The 16,403-nt window shown below is 45.9% G+C and overlaps 1 protein-coding gene across 1 annotated transcript in view; it reads left to right on the top strand.

Moving 5' to 3' along the window:
• LOC144175377 (MAM and LDL-receptor class A domain-containing protein 1-like) overlaps nt 1-16,403 on the top strand; it is a 176,997-nt gene that overhangs the window by 109,071 nt on the left and 51,523 nt on the right. The window contains exons 31-36 of the mRNA XM_077704460.1: nt 4,164-4,214; nt 5,815-5,898; nt 7,787-7,992; nt 10,584-10,677; nt 11,504-11,752; nt 14,854-14,985. Coding sequence (XP_077560586.1) covers nt 4,164-4,214; nt 5,815-5,898; nt 7,787-7,992; nt 10,584-10,677; nt 11,504-11,752; nt 14,854-14,985 — 816 coding nt within the window. The remainder of the gene's footprint in view (nt 1-4,163; nt 4,215-5,814; nt 5,899-7,786; nt 7,993-10,583; nt 10,678-11,503; nt 11,753-14,853; nt 14,986-16,403) is intronic.

The raw sequence follows: 16,403 nt of genomic DNA on the forward strand, positions 1-16,403 counted from the left end.
AACCGACGGTGGGGTGGTCTTTACCAGCTCGGAGCAATGGACACGGGGAAGCCGTTGACGTGTTTAACAACATCCATTTAATGCACACACAAAAAAACCCTCAGGCAAAGCACTCAATATTTAAACTACACACCCTATAAACAATCAAACCTCAAACTAAATATCACAAATACAGTTCAAAGCAAAACACCAAAAGATTCTACAGTAAAGTCCTACACCATTATCTCAAATACACTCATTCTATCACCTTCAAGGTTATCTGTCTACACCTACAACTATGTCCCTATAATGGACTGGCCTACCCCGGTCGTCGGCGCTGACGTGTCGCACCCTTGCGTGGCCGCGACTCGGTGGTTGCCGTCGTCGTCTCGCTTCGTCGGTGCCGGCGTTCGATGCGCGCGGTCACTCGCTGCACGGCGTGGGCTCCACGCGTCCCGATTTATTTTCTTGGTGGCTACCCTCTGGTAGCCGCTCTCGCTGGAGGTCCTTGATGCCGACGTTCGACGCGCGTGGTCATCCCTTCGGCGGCGTGCTTCCTCGGTGGCCACCCCCTGGTAGCCGCTGCCGCTGGACGTTCCAGGTAGGCTCGGCCCGAACGTAGCCTTTCGGGGCCGTCGAGACGAACGTCGACGGAGCGTGGACGTTGGCCGCTGGTTCCCGACCGATGCCGCTGGGGCCACGAAGACACAGGTTCGTGGTGCACCTAGGATGACGGTGCCAATGCGCAGTCGGCCCGCTCCCGCCCAGGCTCGGATGGCGTGGTCGATGGCCTGGCCGCGTCACACTGGCTCGTTCCGTGAAGCTCACGTGCTCCGGCCGCCTCCTGGTTGTCTGCCTCCCGTTGTCTTGCTCTTTGTGCGCCCCGCTTTTATACCCTCTGGGCTCTCTCGTGGCGCACTCCCATTGGCTCTTCGCCTCTTCTATGTCCTTATATGGCCATCTCGCCACTTGTCCCATGCGCGGCCTTCCCTGATTGGCCGACCAGTGCGCTGCCACCTTTGCCCATGATTCCTCGGTGCGTCGGCGCTGGCGCTTGCTGATTGGCTCGCTCCTGGCGCGCACTTCAAATGACCGTTCCTTTGTTCTTTTTCCTCGTTTTTTCGGGGGTTTTGATGCGTCCCCCTCTCAGGGGGTGCCCTGACACATGACAGCTTCAATAGTTTGTGGAGATCACTCCCAGCAATTTTGGCAGCTATATAGAGCGGGGCCGGAGATGCATGTCGAAAATCAATTATAAATGCCCCGCCGCGAGAGCCTGCGGATTGCCACGGCACTAGCAAAATAGGCGAAAGATATTAATTCCCTGCTGGATTTGCACGTACGGGTAATGTCAGATCTGAAATGCACTAAAGTCACTATGCTTGTTGGTTTAACATGATAGGGAAGTGCGCTGTAGTCCCCCATCACATCAGATCTAGCTACCCCGTTCCGGAATGGGAAGCACCCTCCGGCGCTGTTGTTGTCAGTGGTCTTGTTTCGCCAGGCAGTTTTTGTCACATATATGGCATCGTCAAATCTTGCAAAGTGAGAAAAAATGAACGCTGTATATACAGGCTTTCAAAACCAATTGAAGACAGACATCATGAACAAACAGTGAACTCTAATGTGTTCCAATTAAAACTTAAATCCGGTAAATAACGGCTAATTACACGAATTTACAAATTATTTTTCGAATTATATTTATATAAATTATATTTATATTCGAATTATATTTAAATAAAATATTTCGCTGCGGTCTCGAAATTATATGTCGAGACCGCAGCGATGGCTCATAGGTACAGCACTCGCATCGTATGCGGGATGTACTGGGTTCGAATCCTTGTACCGCCGGGAACCCACCGGTTTCGTTAATGGGTACAGGCGTCCCTGGTCGAGTGCGGACCCTTGAGAGGGGAATCCACGCCTGGAAAGCTGCCTTTACCCTATCGAGGGGCCCCTGACCCTTGTCTATCTGGCGGGGCCCCCGGGCATCATGCCGCGTTGCGACATTGCCGGGGGTGAAAGAGTCTGGCGGCATGTCCTGCCACAGGTGGTTGCGAGTTGAGCGTCCACCGTGGTTGTGGAAGGCACCATGTGCATTCGTGTGCCTTGGTGGCGCCGGGCACTTATCGGTAAAATAGGTACAAGCGACTCCCCGGCCTGGCGCTAGGCCCTTGTGTGGGACTACAACGCTTGGGAAGTTCACCCGGCTTGCACGGGAAATCGCCCCTATGGAAAGGGGCAGCTGCAAAAACGCAGGAACTTTTAACCGCAGCGATGGCTCAGCGGTACAGCACTCGCCTCGTATGCGGGAGGTACTGGGTTCGAATCCTGGTACCGCCGGGCAGAGTCCCTGGTCGGGTGCGGACCCTTGAAAGGGGAATCCACGCCTGGAAATCGCCCCTATGGAAGGGGTGGCTGCAAAAACGCAGGAACTTTTTTTTTCCGAAGTTTCAATAAGTACTCGATAGAAAAAGTCTTTTGAAACTCAATAAAAAGTTTCATGCATATTCATTTTAAACTCTGTAGGGAACCTAATAGAAACTTGATAGATCTAGTCTATCAAGTTTCAATAAGTACTCGATAGAAAAAGTCTATTGAACCTCTTCGTCCCATTTCAATAGGAACGCGGTGGCCAAATAACTTTTGAAACTCTATAGGCAGAGTCCATAGAAACTTAAAAAGAAATCATTAAATTCTTTCGACAAAACTCAATAAACTTTCAAAACCAAGGCGGTAAAAATTTTTGTAAGGGATAAGGGATCATCGGTCCCTTTCAACGGTTCTAATTACTTACTGCTTACCGACCATACAGCCAATTGTATTCAATTCAGTAAAAAGCAAGAATGGCAACCCTGGTTCTGAGCATAGGATCATCTGTGAAAGACCAAGTTGACTAAAGCGGGCGCACTCCAATAGGGCAAGTTGGTTAAAGGAAAAAATTAACAGTGACCAAGTAATCACTTGTAATAAACGTCCGTAAATTATTGCAGCAGTGAGAGGACGATAATTTTATGTTCTCAACGTTGAGATATTGAAACAGTTCTGACGCCGAAACTCGGTGACTATGTGAAAGAGAACCAGTTTCTGTAGAAATTAAATATTTCTAACCGGGGCGTAAACAGAAAAATCTGAGAAAATGTCTGAAAATAGAGTAAACTGTGCATTTTGCATTTCATAAGTGAGAAGTATTTTTGTATTTCCGTAATGCGATATACACTGCGTGCAGTCAGCAGTTCGCACGTCGTTTCATCTAATATAGCAAAGTATTTCCTCTTTCTTTGCCGCCTAGTACATTCATCCGCAAGCCAATTCGCTTAATAGCAATGCAGGGTTGCTTTCTAGAGTGTCTGCACAACCACCATTGCTTAAAAAGTTTTAACACCCGCTTTTATTAGCCATAATTTTAGATCACTCATAAACCTCAAAGCATGCAAATGCGTCGTGAGCCTAACATAAATCCTGCCATTGATCGTATGATCTGCCCTGCGTGACGTTCAGCCACAGTCGATCTAGACGAAAGTTATTGGCCCCCTTCCGCTTGCAACATGCTTCGAAACTGTAGGCGGGACCACCAGCACGTTATCCTTGGCATATTAAACTAACCCAGCACTAAATCTAAATGATTAGCTCTCTATAGTTATTTCTTCCCGCTTCGCCACGTGGTCTCATGCAACCCCGTTCGAAAATAAGGTACGGGGGCCCCACCTTTCTCAAAACTTTTGCGGTGCGATTTTGACTCTGACTTTTTCACTTCGTTTTCCTCCTCTATGAAGTGGGCGCAGCAAAAGCTGTTGTGCCCTGGCTACTGGACAGCCTCTCATCGATAAAAAATGCCACGAGAACGGACAATTTTTGATGATGTCTACTTTTTGCAACTTGCTTTTCTTTATTAGGGTGCTGTATCCTCTTACGTCTAGAGAACACGCCTTAGCGTACAGAAACAGTGCACAAACATTTGGTGTCAGTATGGACGATCACTTTGAAATTTTCATACCTGTCCCATAGGCCAAAAACCGATGAGAGCTGGTACATGCTCATCAGATTTTACTACGCAGGAATGCTTCGGTGGAGTCAGAATAATGACAGCTAACGCCTTGCGTACACTTTCGTGCCCATGTGAATCGACTTTGGAAAACTAATCTGTAGGAGGGAAAACATGCTTATTTTTTCTCTTTTCGCAGACTTCTGCGAATTTGAAGACGAATGCTTGCCCTTACGATTTCCAACGGAAGGTAAGTTTTCCTCGAAATTGTGATGCTTCAGATGTATTCCATCGCGTAAAGTTATTTATTACAAGGAGTTTCATTTCCTTTTACTCTGTTTCCTCGACCGGCTAACTTTCGTAACTTTTCAAAACTTCCATAACCCATAACCTTCAAGCAACTCAAGCAGACAATGCAGGACATTTGCAAAATTGCTTTATTCCCCCAATATCCCTGTTTCAAATGCCTAAATTCGATTGCACATTTGCTAGCACACTGCCAAGCACTTGCGCTGTCCTTGTAGCGTACGAAACGTGCTCGCGAACAGTCGGTTTCTTGTAGTACGTCGAAGCGGTATTGGACTTTCGCTTGGCCCAACACGCTTCAACATGTATAGTGAACGCTGAGATTACCTCAATACTGACAATAGCCGCTGCGCGAATCTGTACCCGTGTTTCTATAATGAACCCTGTACATCGAAAAAAATATTGCAGTCGCAAGCGCAAATAGGAACCATGAGGCATATACTGTCGCTGTATAGCTGCAGCTTATAGCTTGAATGAATGTTCGAAATTGGACAGGAAAAAAAATTTGTAGCCACAAATTAAGGACACGCTGTATTCTAATGTAACCTAGAAGGTTGTCTTTAATGGGGCCATGCAGACAAAATGCCAGATGGGTTCATTCGAAAGATCGCCTCGTTCGAATGATACTGACACCACTTTTAACGCACACTTAGCTCTAAAAGGCTATATAATTAGTAAAAAAGGAAATGGCCATGCGGCCCACTAGCTCATTTCCGGCAACAGAATCTATGATGTCACATGCACAGCTGTGCGATCGTCTGAGGACGATAAAATCAAACGCACATTGGGCAGGGCTTATAAGCTTGCCGAAAGAGGTATTTGCGCTTAAATGTAATGCATATTCATTTTAAAGCACTAAGAAGGGGGTGGGAGGTAAATAATGGAATTTAGAAAAATACACGTAAACAAAGAAGTACCTATGCGCAGTGCGGTTGGTACTAGGCGCACTATGCTTGTCTTAGCTGCACAGCAGTCCGCCGCTTTGGAGTTGTCTTACACGACACTGGCCGATTGGCGTAAGCGACGTTGTCTTACGTGACCCTGTTTGTCGAGCATACTCGATGCTTCGCGAAACGATTATTTCTACCGTAACCAAAACAAGCCAGGTGCAAATACGGTTAAAAACAAAGCAACGGCGGGCAACGGTCCCCGACGGACTATGGTAGCGCCATCTGGGAGGACTCACGGTGAGCAAGGCTGCAGAGCCGAATGATACACTGGAAGTTCATTTGAATACCCGCACTCATGGCTTCATGGCAGATGTCTCGAAAACACGATTTGGCAATAGAATCAAAATATAAACCTAAATTGATTAATTTCTTGGCGAATCGTTTGCTACCGGACAAACGCGTTTGGCACTAAAAAACACGAAACCTTTCGACTAAAACAAACTTCTATTTTATCTGCATGGCCCCATTAAACGTATGCTAGGTGGTATGCGTGGACACGGATGTGACGTCACGCAAAACCGGCAACGACAATAGCAAGGTATTGTGCTAAGAGAAGTATACATTCTTTTCCCTTTCCTTCCATCGCGGTACAAGGTGACGAGAAGGCTAAATTTGAAGTGGAAAGAGCAGGGTCTACCAAGAGCCTCCTAGAAGACCACACAACGCAGACGGAAGACGGTAAGCTTGCCACAGATAACCATAACAGATATCGCGAGCGAATAACAATAAAAATGGTTAGCCTAATGCTGAAGCGTAGACAGAAATCTCTACTAGCCATTCGGTTTTTACAGGGGTTTGGGTGCGGGCATTGTGCTCAGATCAGTTACTGCTGAACAAAACAGATAATTTCAGATCGACTCAGTTTCGGGAAGGAATTTCGAACTTCAGGAATTTGCTTCATTCGAAAATGATAAACCTTTTACTTATTCCGTTTTTATTCAAACAAAATCTCCCATTTAAAGTACGTACAGTAGTCCTGTGACCTTTGCTGAAGGCAGCCATATCGGGCGAGGACGAAACAAAACAAAAATAGACTAGTACACCATCACGCCGAATACACCATCACCCAGAATATTACGCAACACAACACAAAATGTTAATACTCCCAAATTGTACCGTTTTTGCACAATTTTCGTCGTAGTCAGGTGCACTGCGAACAATGAGGACCTGCAAACAAGAGGGGAACAGCGCGCTTCAATGCTGCCTACAACATCGTTCGTGTATCTCCTTGCTTCGAGCAGAGAGACAGAGTCGTCCTCTTACCCCACGCCCCACCACTGGGAACAGGCCCTGGGGAGCTCGGACCGGGCGGTTCAGGAAACTCTAACCGCACGGGCCTTTGCGGTCGCCGAAACGAATGGGCTTCGGTATTCCCTCCCCCATAAATCCCAGTTGTAAAATAAAATCTCTCTCTCTCTCTCTCTCTCTCTCTCTCTCTCTCTTGCTTCGAGAAAATTATATTACAACACGTATTCGTTCCGGCCGTTCCTTCCGCGTACCGCCCACTTCTCATCCCGTCCCTCTCCCCCGCCGTTCTGCTTAATCTCTCCTCTGATCTCCCTCTTTCATCCTCCACATAGCGGCCGTCGTTTTACGCTCTCCCACCCGCGCTACGCCCTTCTCTCCTCTCCCCACTCCTGTTCTCTCATCCCCTTCCCATTCCCTCTCTCTGTAACTCTTATTCCTGGCTTCTCCCTTCCACCCTCTCTTCGTTTTTATTAGAGCCCACTGCCTTCTGCCCTCACTATAAACCCCCTTTTTATTCCCCCTTTTCCTAACCGCTATTCTGTCTGCCAGTCCTCTTCATCCTCTAGCTTTATCACAAAAACCCCGCTATTCCTTCCCTCTTCTTATTTAACTCCCTGTACTCTCCCTCAAAATCACGTTGTGGGTCACGTGTCCCGCGAGTGACCTGCTCTACTGTTTCGCCGTGGGTCACCAAGAACTTGTGGCTCACGGACTACAGGTCATGGACCCCTTCATGTGTCACGTAGCCAACTTGCGACTCACGAGTAATACTTGCATGGGTCACTAAGGAGAACTGATAAGTGATCAGGTCCCTACACGTGGCAGTGGGTAAATGGGCTACTAGTGAGAAGACTCACCAGTTACATTTCGGGATTATTCGGCGGACAGACACAGACTTCAAAAAGTTTGCTTTTTCAGAATTCTTAAGAGAATACTGTTCTCTATTAATGTACCGGTGTGGACTGAATGATAAACGAATTGCGGCGTGGTTCCTTAGCTCTCCTCAGTTTTCTTTTTTCGTTACTTTGATCCATATTTACGGCGCAGACAAGAATGTATTTATCCAATACTTGCAGCGTGTTCAATAAGAATAAATGTTGCTTTACTCAAAACTTTTCATGCGCGCACTCATTCACATGTTTCGGGAATATTCGGGAACATCGGAACCCTTCGGAGCGCTAACTAATTAGGATTCGCATCGCATTATTGAATGTGCGTAGATAAACAAATGTTGCTTTATGAAAACTGTGTGCTCGCCCGTACCGCGCTCCTTCTGGTAAACTGACCCTAAGTCACATTTATTTTCGTTTGCTGCCAGGCTATTACCTCTTCTTCAAGAGCCCTGGCACCGAGGGAAACACGACTTCGCTACACCTGCGGGAGCCGTATCGTTACCACTGTACTTCATTCTGGTACTTCTTGCCTACCCTGTCTGGTGGAGTCCAACTTTCTCTGCAGGATAAAAATATTGTCCAAGGAGAGGGAGCCTGGAAGCGCTATCAGTTCGAATACGTTTCTCAAAGGGTAAGTACTTTCTGAGAGATATATTTGCTATGTTCAGCGTTACTTCGCACGCTCAACGTGAACGCCATGATGTCATTTCTGTGCGGCCAAAAATTCGGTAGATACAGCTGTGTTGTTTCAAGGAGGGGGACTAATAAATTTTCTATTGAGCCAACGATGACAGCGGTTCTCAAGTACGCAGCCTGTTTAGTCCATTAGACTCTGGGTTCACGTGGCCAGTTTGGCTCTGTATACTAGCTAGAAGCGGCCGCCGAGGTACGAGCTTTTCAGTTGACCTATTTGCTGGTAACCGGAGTGAGGGTGAGAGAAGTTGGTTGTTTTCTGGCCCTCATTCCGTGTGGTATAGAGCAGATCTTGGGCCCGTGCTGACCAGCTGAACTCCTTAAGCTGCCCCTTGTGTGCGTTTGTTATTTCGTATCCAACGACACTAATTTCGCTAGTATTTTCTTGAATAGCTTGAAAAATGTTCCGGAAACCATACTTTGCCTGTCGCAATTTTGGACAGCTAAAGTCGTAAAACTGAAAACTATGTGTGGTTACCTGGGGCTTTGCCGTTGCACAGTTTACGCTTAATAAACATCATCTGCACATCATAGCAATATATTTATGCTATTGGCGATGTAAAGTACTGATGCAGCCACTTTGTTATACGCAGTCTTCAGTATCATCGACCTTTTGATGTCCACTGCAGAACTAAGGCTCTTCCACAGACGTCCAACATCTAAAGCCGTGTGCAAGAGGAACCCAGCCTTTGCCAGACATTTTCTTAATTTAGCCACGTACCGAGTTCTCTGCCATTCTCTCGGTGTTGTCCTGCCATCGCCGCACTATTATTCGACTTGTCCGAGGGCTATGGCATCACCTGCCCGAACTGAGTTAACTTCTACAGGCGTTACGTCGGTTGCTTCCCCACGTGTTGACTCTCCTTATCTATGACGCACCCTTCCTACTCCGAAGCTCAGAACCTGTTGTCAGTAGTTCTATGACTGCTTAGGTTTACGTTACTTTCCTCTTAACACTACCGAAATCTCGTAAATTTGTGCCGTATAAGTTATAACCAAAAATGCGAGCGGTGACATACTGTTTTTTTATCGTCAATGTTCATTACTTGAAGGAGATTTTCGAATGTAACATAGCTCTGTCTAATAACTCGCCTGATTTTTATACCGTGCGTAAGGTCAGCCCTGGAAACTTGCCGAAGATAAACATGAGCCTCCACTTGTTCGAGTACTTCAGTACTCGAAGAAGCGGACACAGCTAAGCTTGCAGACTGAATACGTTGTACGTGCTGAGGCTATTATCACACCAGGAAGCAAACAAGTTTCGGGTTTTCTTAGGCCCTTCGGCCCGGCATGTTGATGCGGTTTCTGCTATAACTGGCGGTCGTGATAGTGTGGGTGATGTGACGTGATTCAGTTCGTTTCAGCGGCCATCATTTGTCATGGTGGCCCTTTCGCTGGACTATTAGACAAAAAGGCACCCCGCGCTACACTATCGGCGTGTCCATTCACCTCTTATTTTATCTGTGACGGGATACACTCTAATTTCCATTTTTCCCCTTGATCCCCTGGAACACTTTTCCTGGCGACATCGATTCCTTTATTATTAACTGCTCTAAACACAACCTCGAGCAATAGAACTTTCTTTACAAGCTTTGGAGGCCAGTAGTAAAGTTGAAATTGCATTACCTAGAGTCCACTGGATTGTACGAAGAGATTATCTCTTCTTCTGCGGCAGTTGTGATGGGCGAGACGGCTTAGTAATGACTGGTTCATTTCCGTTTATACAGTGTCGTGCTGCTTCAGATGAGAAACAGCCTGCAAATTCAGCCAAAGCTAAGACCGCCTCAGAACACAGCACTTACATTTACAAAGGCTGAATGGAGGCTTATTGTTTAGGTGTTTAGCGAGCATCGGGTTTTCTTGTATTTACCTAAAATCTAGGTCTCAACTTCCGTACCCAGCCGCTGTCAGCTCAGTTTTGTTCCACACTCAGTACATGCTACGTGCTGATGGCCAGAGTATGGCTGCACACCAATATATAAATAATTGTAATGTGTAGCATTCTCTGCCGTGTACCTCCACAGCCAGGACCGTGTAATGCCCTGCATTTCCACAAAAATGCTGACATCACGGAAGTTTCATACCTGTAAACATTATAATAGCGTGAATGAAGATAATGGGTGGAACGAAATTTTGAAAAACTAATAAATAAAAAGAAATAGAAAAAATTGCGGAAAATGAAAAATTGTATTACGCCCTGCATTTCCACAATGATGCAAAACCTCCAGAATTTCAGAATGATGCAGAATTTCCCGGAACCTCCAACTGTAATCTTTAAAAATAGCGTGAAGGGAGATAATTGGTCGGACAGGATTTAAAAAACCAAACAAATTGGCTGAAAAGAACTGACGCTCAAGACAAGCGGCATAAGAATGCTACGAGTTAGTAGAGAATTATCTGAATTCCTGCAGATTCTTTACATTTCGGATATTGTTTTACGTTGGTCTTTTTTTAATAACGTTGGAAAGATGAACTTACTGCAAGAACCTAAACCGCTAGTATTTTAATTGTTTGCCTCTATTTCCGCAGGAAGCCCTCATTGCCGCAGTCTCGGGAAGCAACCCGGCCGGTTTTATTGCTATCGATGACGTGCTTCTCAGCGAGAAAGAATGCGATGAGATGAGTGAGTTGATTAAGTAATCTCGAGGCTACAAACATTCGCTACATGATCCTCACGTGAATTTGCAGTTTGCTGCAATGTAACGCACGCTGTGCTCAAGGGGGAAAAATGTTTTTTTTATTATTTTGGTTTTGGAAGCAACTAGCAAGTAGACAACTTGCTGATAAATTCAGTTTTCTATTACTCAGTAAGGCACTGAATTGGGCGAGTTAACAGATACTCATCACGGTCAGCTAAATGAAAACATGGCACGAGAAGAGTGGAGAGCGCGTACGCTGTCTAACAACTGCACTTTAGTTCTGCAAATATCAGTGAGTTAACCAAATATCGAGGAATTATCAACAGGTCTTCCCACGCCATGCAGTAGTGAAAGAAAAACGTTCGCACAAAAGGACCCCCGAAAGTTACCTGACTCAAATACCCATACACATGATCTGTCTAGAAAGGTCACCTCGGAATATATAAGTGCAATTGAAGAGAGGCCCATGGGCACACCTCTTCGCTTTTTACAATCTGATATGCTTCAGCGATTTCCCGTTCGCGCTGGCCTTCATGAGTTTCTATTAAACCGTATTGGTAGCAGCAAACATTACAAATTCTAGATTGTACGTTATCCTGAAATATACATTTTTTCCCATTGTTTGTAGCACAAAATCAACGTAGGTATTGACAAATCAGACACTAAATTTCTACAACAGGCCCGGGTGTTTCTAATTTTGAAGCTACACCAGCGAATGTTGATTCGAGCAGCGAAGTCTTTTGAAGCAAAGAGTCCCATATTCACTTGCTCGAGCCGCATTCATTTTACCTCCCGTCTTGAACCCCGCAGCAAGAAATTCCCAGATGTTCGACTGCGGAGAGAACAACCAGGCGATCCCTGTGGAGCGAGTGTGCGACTTCGTGAGTGACTGTAAGAACGGCGCCGATGAAAGCAGCTGCGGGCAGTGCAGCTTTTTCAATGGCACGTGCGGCTGGGAGCTCGACAACTTCCTCAACAATGATCACGGGGCCTGGCGCAGAACGAGTATTGGATCAATCCCGTCCTCACCACCAACGGGAGCCGACAACCGGAACAATGGTCAGTGACCGAGCTGGCAATTTTAAAGACGATAGTTTTTCTTGGGCTACGAAAACCCAGAAATTTTGGTCTGTCTGTCTGTCTGTCTGTCTGTTTGTCTGTCTGGGATTCGGTTCAGCCACCCGGCCAAAGTGAAACAAAATTTGCTCACTCACTTATATACTCGCAGCCAAATCTAAACGTCTAAGTCTGGTGTCAATGTTCATACTTGTCAACATTGTTGAACAAAAACGAAACATCACGCAAATATGAGGCAGCGAGTCAATACATAAGTGATATTTGCAGTGTTCCGTTATAAAAAATTCATGGATGCTTGATTCAAATCAAATATACTGCATCTACTCAATAAAAAAATCACTCCGTCACCGGCTGTCGCCAGCGCCACTACAGCTTCTAGCGGCATTTTCAGAAATCAAGCGGCAACAGTTACGAAAGGTTCCACTAGATAGGTTGCGCGCTCTGCTTGGAACGCACGTGGAGTAGAGAAAGGTGGTTCTATAAACGTGGAAGTAGGGCGCCTCGCTTCACGCGCGTCTCCGCCGTACGGCAGCGCTGGCATCAAGGCACCCGGCCTGGAGCAGTATAACGCGGTAAATTTAAATTGAGTTGAGCAAACCTTTAGCGTGTTTACCTTGGGAAGAGCGCGACGGAAAAGGAACAGCATGAGACGTGAGCGGGAAAGCGAAGGGAGGCATTTACTTGGCCAATGAAACCAAAGACTATCGTCTTTTGTTGACAATTGCAACTAAAGAAGCAGATACGCGGCCGTTTTTTTTTTTTAATATCTGTAGACACTAGGCACGTACATACCAGTATTACCGTACTCTCGTACAAGGCAAGCTCTAAAATGGGTTATGTAGTGTATCACTCCGCCAGAGCGCCGTACCCGACATCCACGAACGCGCTCGTAATAAAAGGAGATCATGCCTAATGCGTGACATGGTGTGCTTCTTCTCACTTACCTTAATTTTTTGTCGACCCTGAAGCACTTTCTATGCAGATTAAGTCAAAATATTTACGAAAACGACTCGAGTCATGTTCAAAATACTAGCACTAACTCTTTCCGCCGCACAGAGGAGCAGTCTGCTGCGGTGATGAGGCGCAGGGCCAACTTATGCTGCCGTTCTTAAGTTGCCCCCACGCATACGATGCGTATGTCTCATCTAACTCTTGTCGTTTGCGCTACGCAATATAAAACACGGTTAAGTGTATGCGCTCTCCTGCCTAAGGAATGGGTGGATCACACAATCTCAATGTTTCTTGGTTACAGAAAAAGCGTCTTGTTGAGGAATGAAGTTTGGTGTCCATCGGTCAGTGGCATTGCTTGTTATGCTGTCTTGAGTGTTTTATTTGTGGAAAGCACTATTCTTCAGCCTCGACACGTTTCACGGGAAATTCATGAAGAATCATTCTTCCAGCCTCATTTGTGAAGCTTCCCATAGTTTCCACTGCATAAATGGCTTTGATAATCCGCAGCCGAAAGAACGGGCGGCGCGTGTATGCGACGTCACGACGTTGGCCCTAAGGACAAGCTTTAATCTCTTTTGTGTCCGCTGGAACCTGCAGATCGACGTACAATGAGTATGATGCTTGTTCGAGTGTTACACCCGACGTTCGAGTTGCCTTACATGAAGTCGTAAGGTAACCTTAAAACATCAAGGTTACTTAACGTTCCATTGGACGGAAGGCCTAACGTCACACTTTGAGGTGTAATGTCGTGAACCGAAACTCATTAGGTAAACTACTCATTGTGCTCGTTGTACCTCAATCTACGGCTGGTGGTTCCCGTCGTAATAACTAAACGCGCAACGTTAGACCATAGCTTTCTAAATCCAGAGCATACTCGACAATTGTGATACTCCGTATCGAGGTAGGTACACGACAGGCACTCCCGGTGCGACGGAGAAAGGTGATTAAACCAACCTCTTGATATGCAACACCCTGCACCTAAGCCGACCTCAAAGATACCAAACCACGCTTATTTAACTAGACATGCACATAACTCAGCCAAAACAGTATTTTACACCAAATAAATCGAGCTTCTTCCAAAAAAATACATCCAGGTTCAATGACTTAACGTCGCGAGCGATGATGGTAACAGCGAAGCTGCCTGGCGTTCCCTAAATGCAAAGCTAAGCTTCATACAACTTCGCAAAGTCAGCAGATGTATTCCTGTTTGCGCCGATTCATTTCTGCAGTGTTATACTGCTAGCATCATCTACTAAAACATTTTGATGATCTTTGAAGTTGGAACCCTGTTACGAGGGGGCGCCACGAGCACTGTTTGCGTTCCAAGCGTATTTTTGATTCCCTATCGCAAAGGTCCAGCAGCTACGTATTTGTAACTAAAAGAACGATGCAAATATCACTTATTTATTGATGTCTTGACTCAGATATGTTTAAAGTGTTCTTTTTGCTCAACAGTGTTGACAAGTATAACAAAAACCACCAGATTTAGTAGCTTAGCTTGCATATATAAGCGTCTCGTTCAAGAATTCTTTTGACTTGCTTCATCTGTGCTTGGCGCTTGCTCTCCTCGCCGCTAGGCTATGCAGTCTCCGCATTGCTGCTGAGGCGTTCCCACATTTCGTCCCGTGGAAGCTTCGACCATGAACAGCTTCGCTGTTAAATGTTTAGCAGTTCTGAAGGTCGAACCCAGGCTGATCACGCCGAAACCCATAAATCTGCCTCTAAGCGGCTGAGGCCCCAAAGTGGGGCCCTTTTAGCAGTTGCCTAAAACAATTGGTGTACTCAAAGCAAAGGAGTAGATGGCATTGAGTGAGCTCAGGAAATAGGGAGCAGCCGTGTGCACGCCACCGTGCCGACGGAGGCAGGAAGCCAGCCGCACGCATGCGCATGTAGGCTTTTTAAAAACAGGAAATGGCAGGGTTTTGCCCACAAGAAGACGGAATCTCGCCCGACAATTGCGGCTGTTAGGGCAGAAAAGTCTTATATGCGCACATCGTAGCACATACCATCAATTGTGTGTTGGCTAAACTTTTTGAATAAATAAACACTTCCAATAAAACGCGTTGAGCGTAAAACGAAAGATGGCAATCAGAGTCACTAAACGGTGCTGTTTTTTTTTCTCTTCGTTACAGGGTACTACTTGATGCTCTACTCTAACGACACGAACAACCTAAGAGGTGGGGCCGCCAATATTGTGTCCCCCTACATTCGGAATACTAACAAACTGTGCACTTTGGAGTTCTGGTACAACTACGCTCAAAACGGTAAGAAACAACGGCCGTTAGGCCGATAAGATATACGTGTTGCAGCAGGACCAAACATGAAGTTTTTTTGTTCTTTCAAATTCCTCAGGCATATTTCTTCTAGGGGTGAAGCCCCTTAGGAGCTTGGGCTGTCAGCGTCTCCTGTGGTCGTTGTCATTTTATGTAGTCATGGTACTAAAACACCGGGACACTAGTTTTCCAACGCCGCCCGCTGGGACGTTTCATATCCGTACGTAAGCAAAACTGTGTACTAGAAGAACACACCGGAACACTTGTTTTCTAACGCCTCGCGCTGGAACGCTTCGTGCTTCAAGGACAGGAGACCTTTCCAGCAAAGCTGTACACCTCTGACCCACAACGGTTTCATATCCGTTGGCAAAAATGCCAAGGCGCCAATAATACACTTCACTTATACACTGCATGCTTAGCCTTTCCCCAGGTTTCACATTAGTGGAAATGACCCGGAATTCCTCCACGCACGCCCCCCTTTGTCGGCGTCCTATAGTGAGAGTTCTCTTCTATCGCTTTGAAAATGCAGACACGCAGCCCTACACAAAATGTGCAGTGATTTCTCTGTTGTTATGACGTTGCTCGAAGCCGCCCATTGACGGAGACTTCATTGGCGTGTTCACGTTAAGGGGGCTTCACAAGATATTATAGCCCGCTTGTCTCTTGGCGGCTTACTTCTCTCATTTTTGCTTGACCTAAGCTCGTCAAATAGTTAACTATCCCCATCTTTCTTCGAACGGCCAACAATTCATTAGAGGGCGCAAGATGATTGGACATACTTGTATAGTCAGGAAGTTATTTGGGCCATGATGGGAAAAGCCTGGCCATAACAGACGGTTTAAGGCCCACTTGAAAATTATTTTGACACAAACAAATTTTTTTTGGTAAACAAGAGATTCTGTTCTGTATTCAAAGTGCTAAGGCTAACTAACTGAGTTAGGGGCCATATTTATCTGCAGTTCACTAACGATAGATCAACACGAGTTTACACAAAACGAACGAGCTTCCGCTTTTCTGAACAGCTTATACCCGGTAGCTACAGCACTTACTTAAGACACACGATATAGTGCGTTCAGAAAATGCGACACTTTTAATAGACCTAGTTCACTCTACCTCTATAGCACCATAAGAACACCGAGACATGTGAGGTAGACACTAGCTATGGGAATGCTTTACTGCATAAATAAAACAACTGCTGCTGAAATTATAACAAATTTGTACTGGTGCACGTCTTTAAAGCAGAATGGTCTCATACTTACCGGTAGGAATAAATAAAACTTGAAGGGATTTCCTTTGAAGAAGGTTCCACAGATGCAAAGAAAGTATGTGCGCTCACTATACCCTGATTGCGTAAAGGTAGGTCTGTATAGCCGTGTTGGAATTAACGGCACGGGGTGCTTACAATGGTA

The sequence above is a fragment of the Haemaphysalis longicornis genome, unplaced genomic scaffold (assembly GCF_048455015.1).
Source record: "Haemaphysalis longicornis isolate Haplotype H1 unplaced genomic scaffold, Haemaphysalis longicornis Haplotype H1 scaffold_3, whole genome shotgun sequence".
Taxonomy (NCBI): Eukaryota; Metazoa; Arthropoda; class Arachnida; order Ixodida; family Ixodidae; genus Haemaphysalis; species Haemaphysalis longicornis.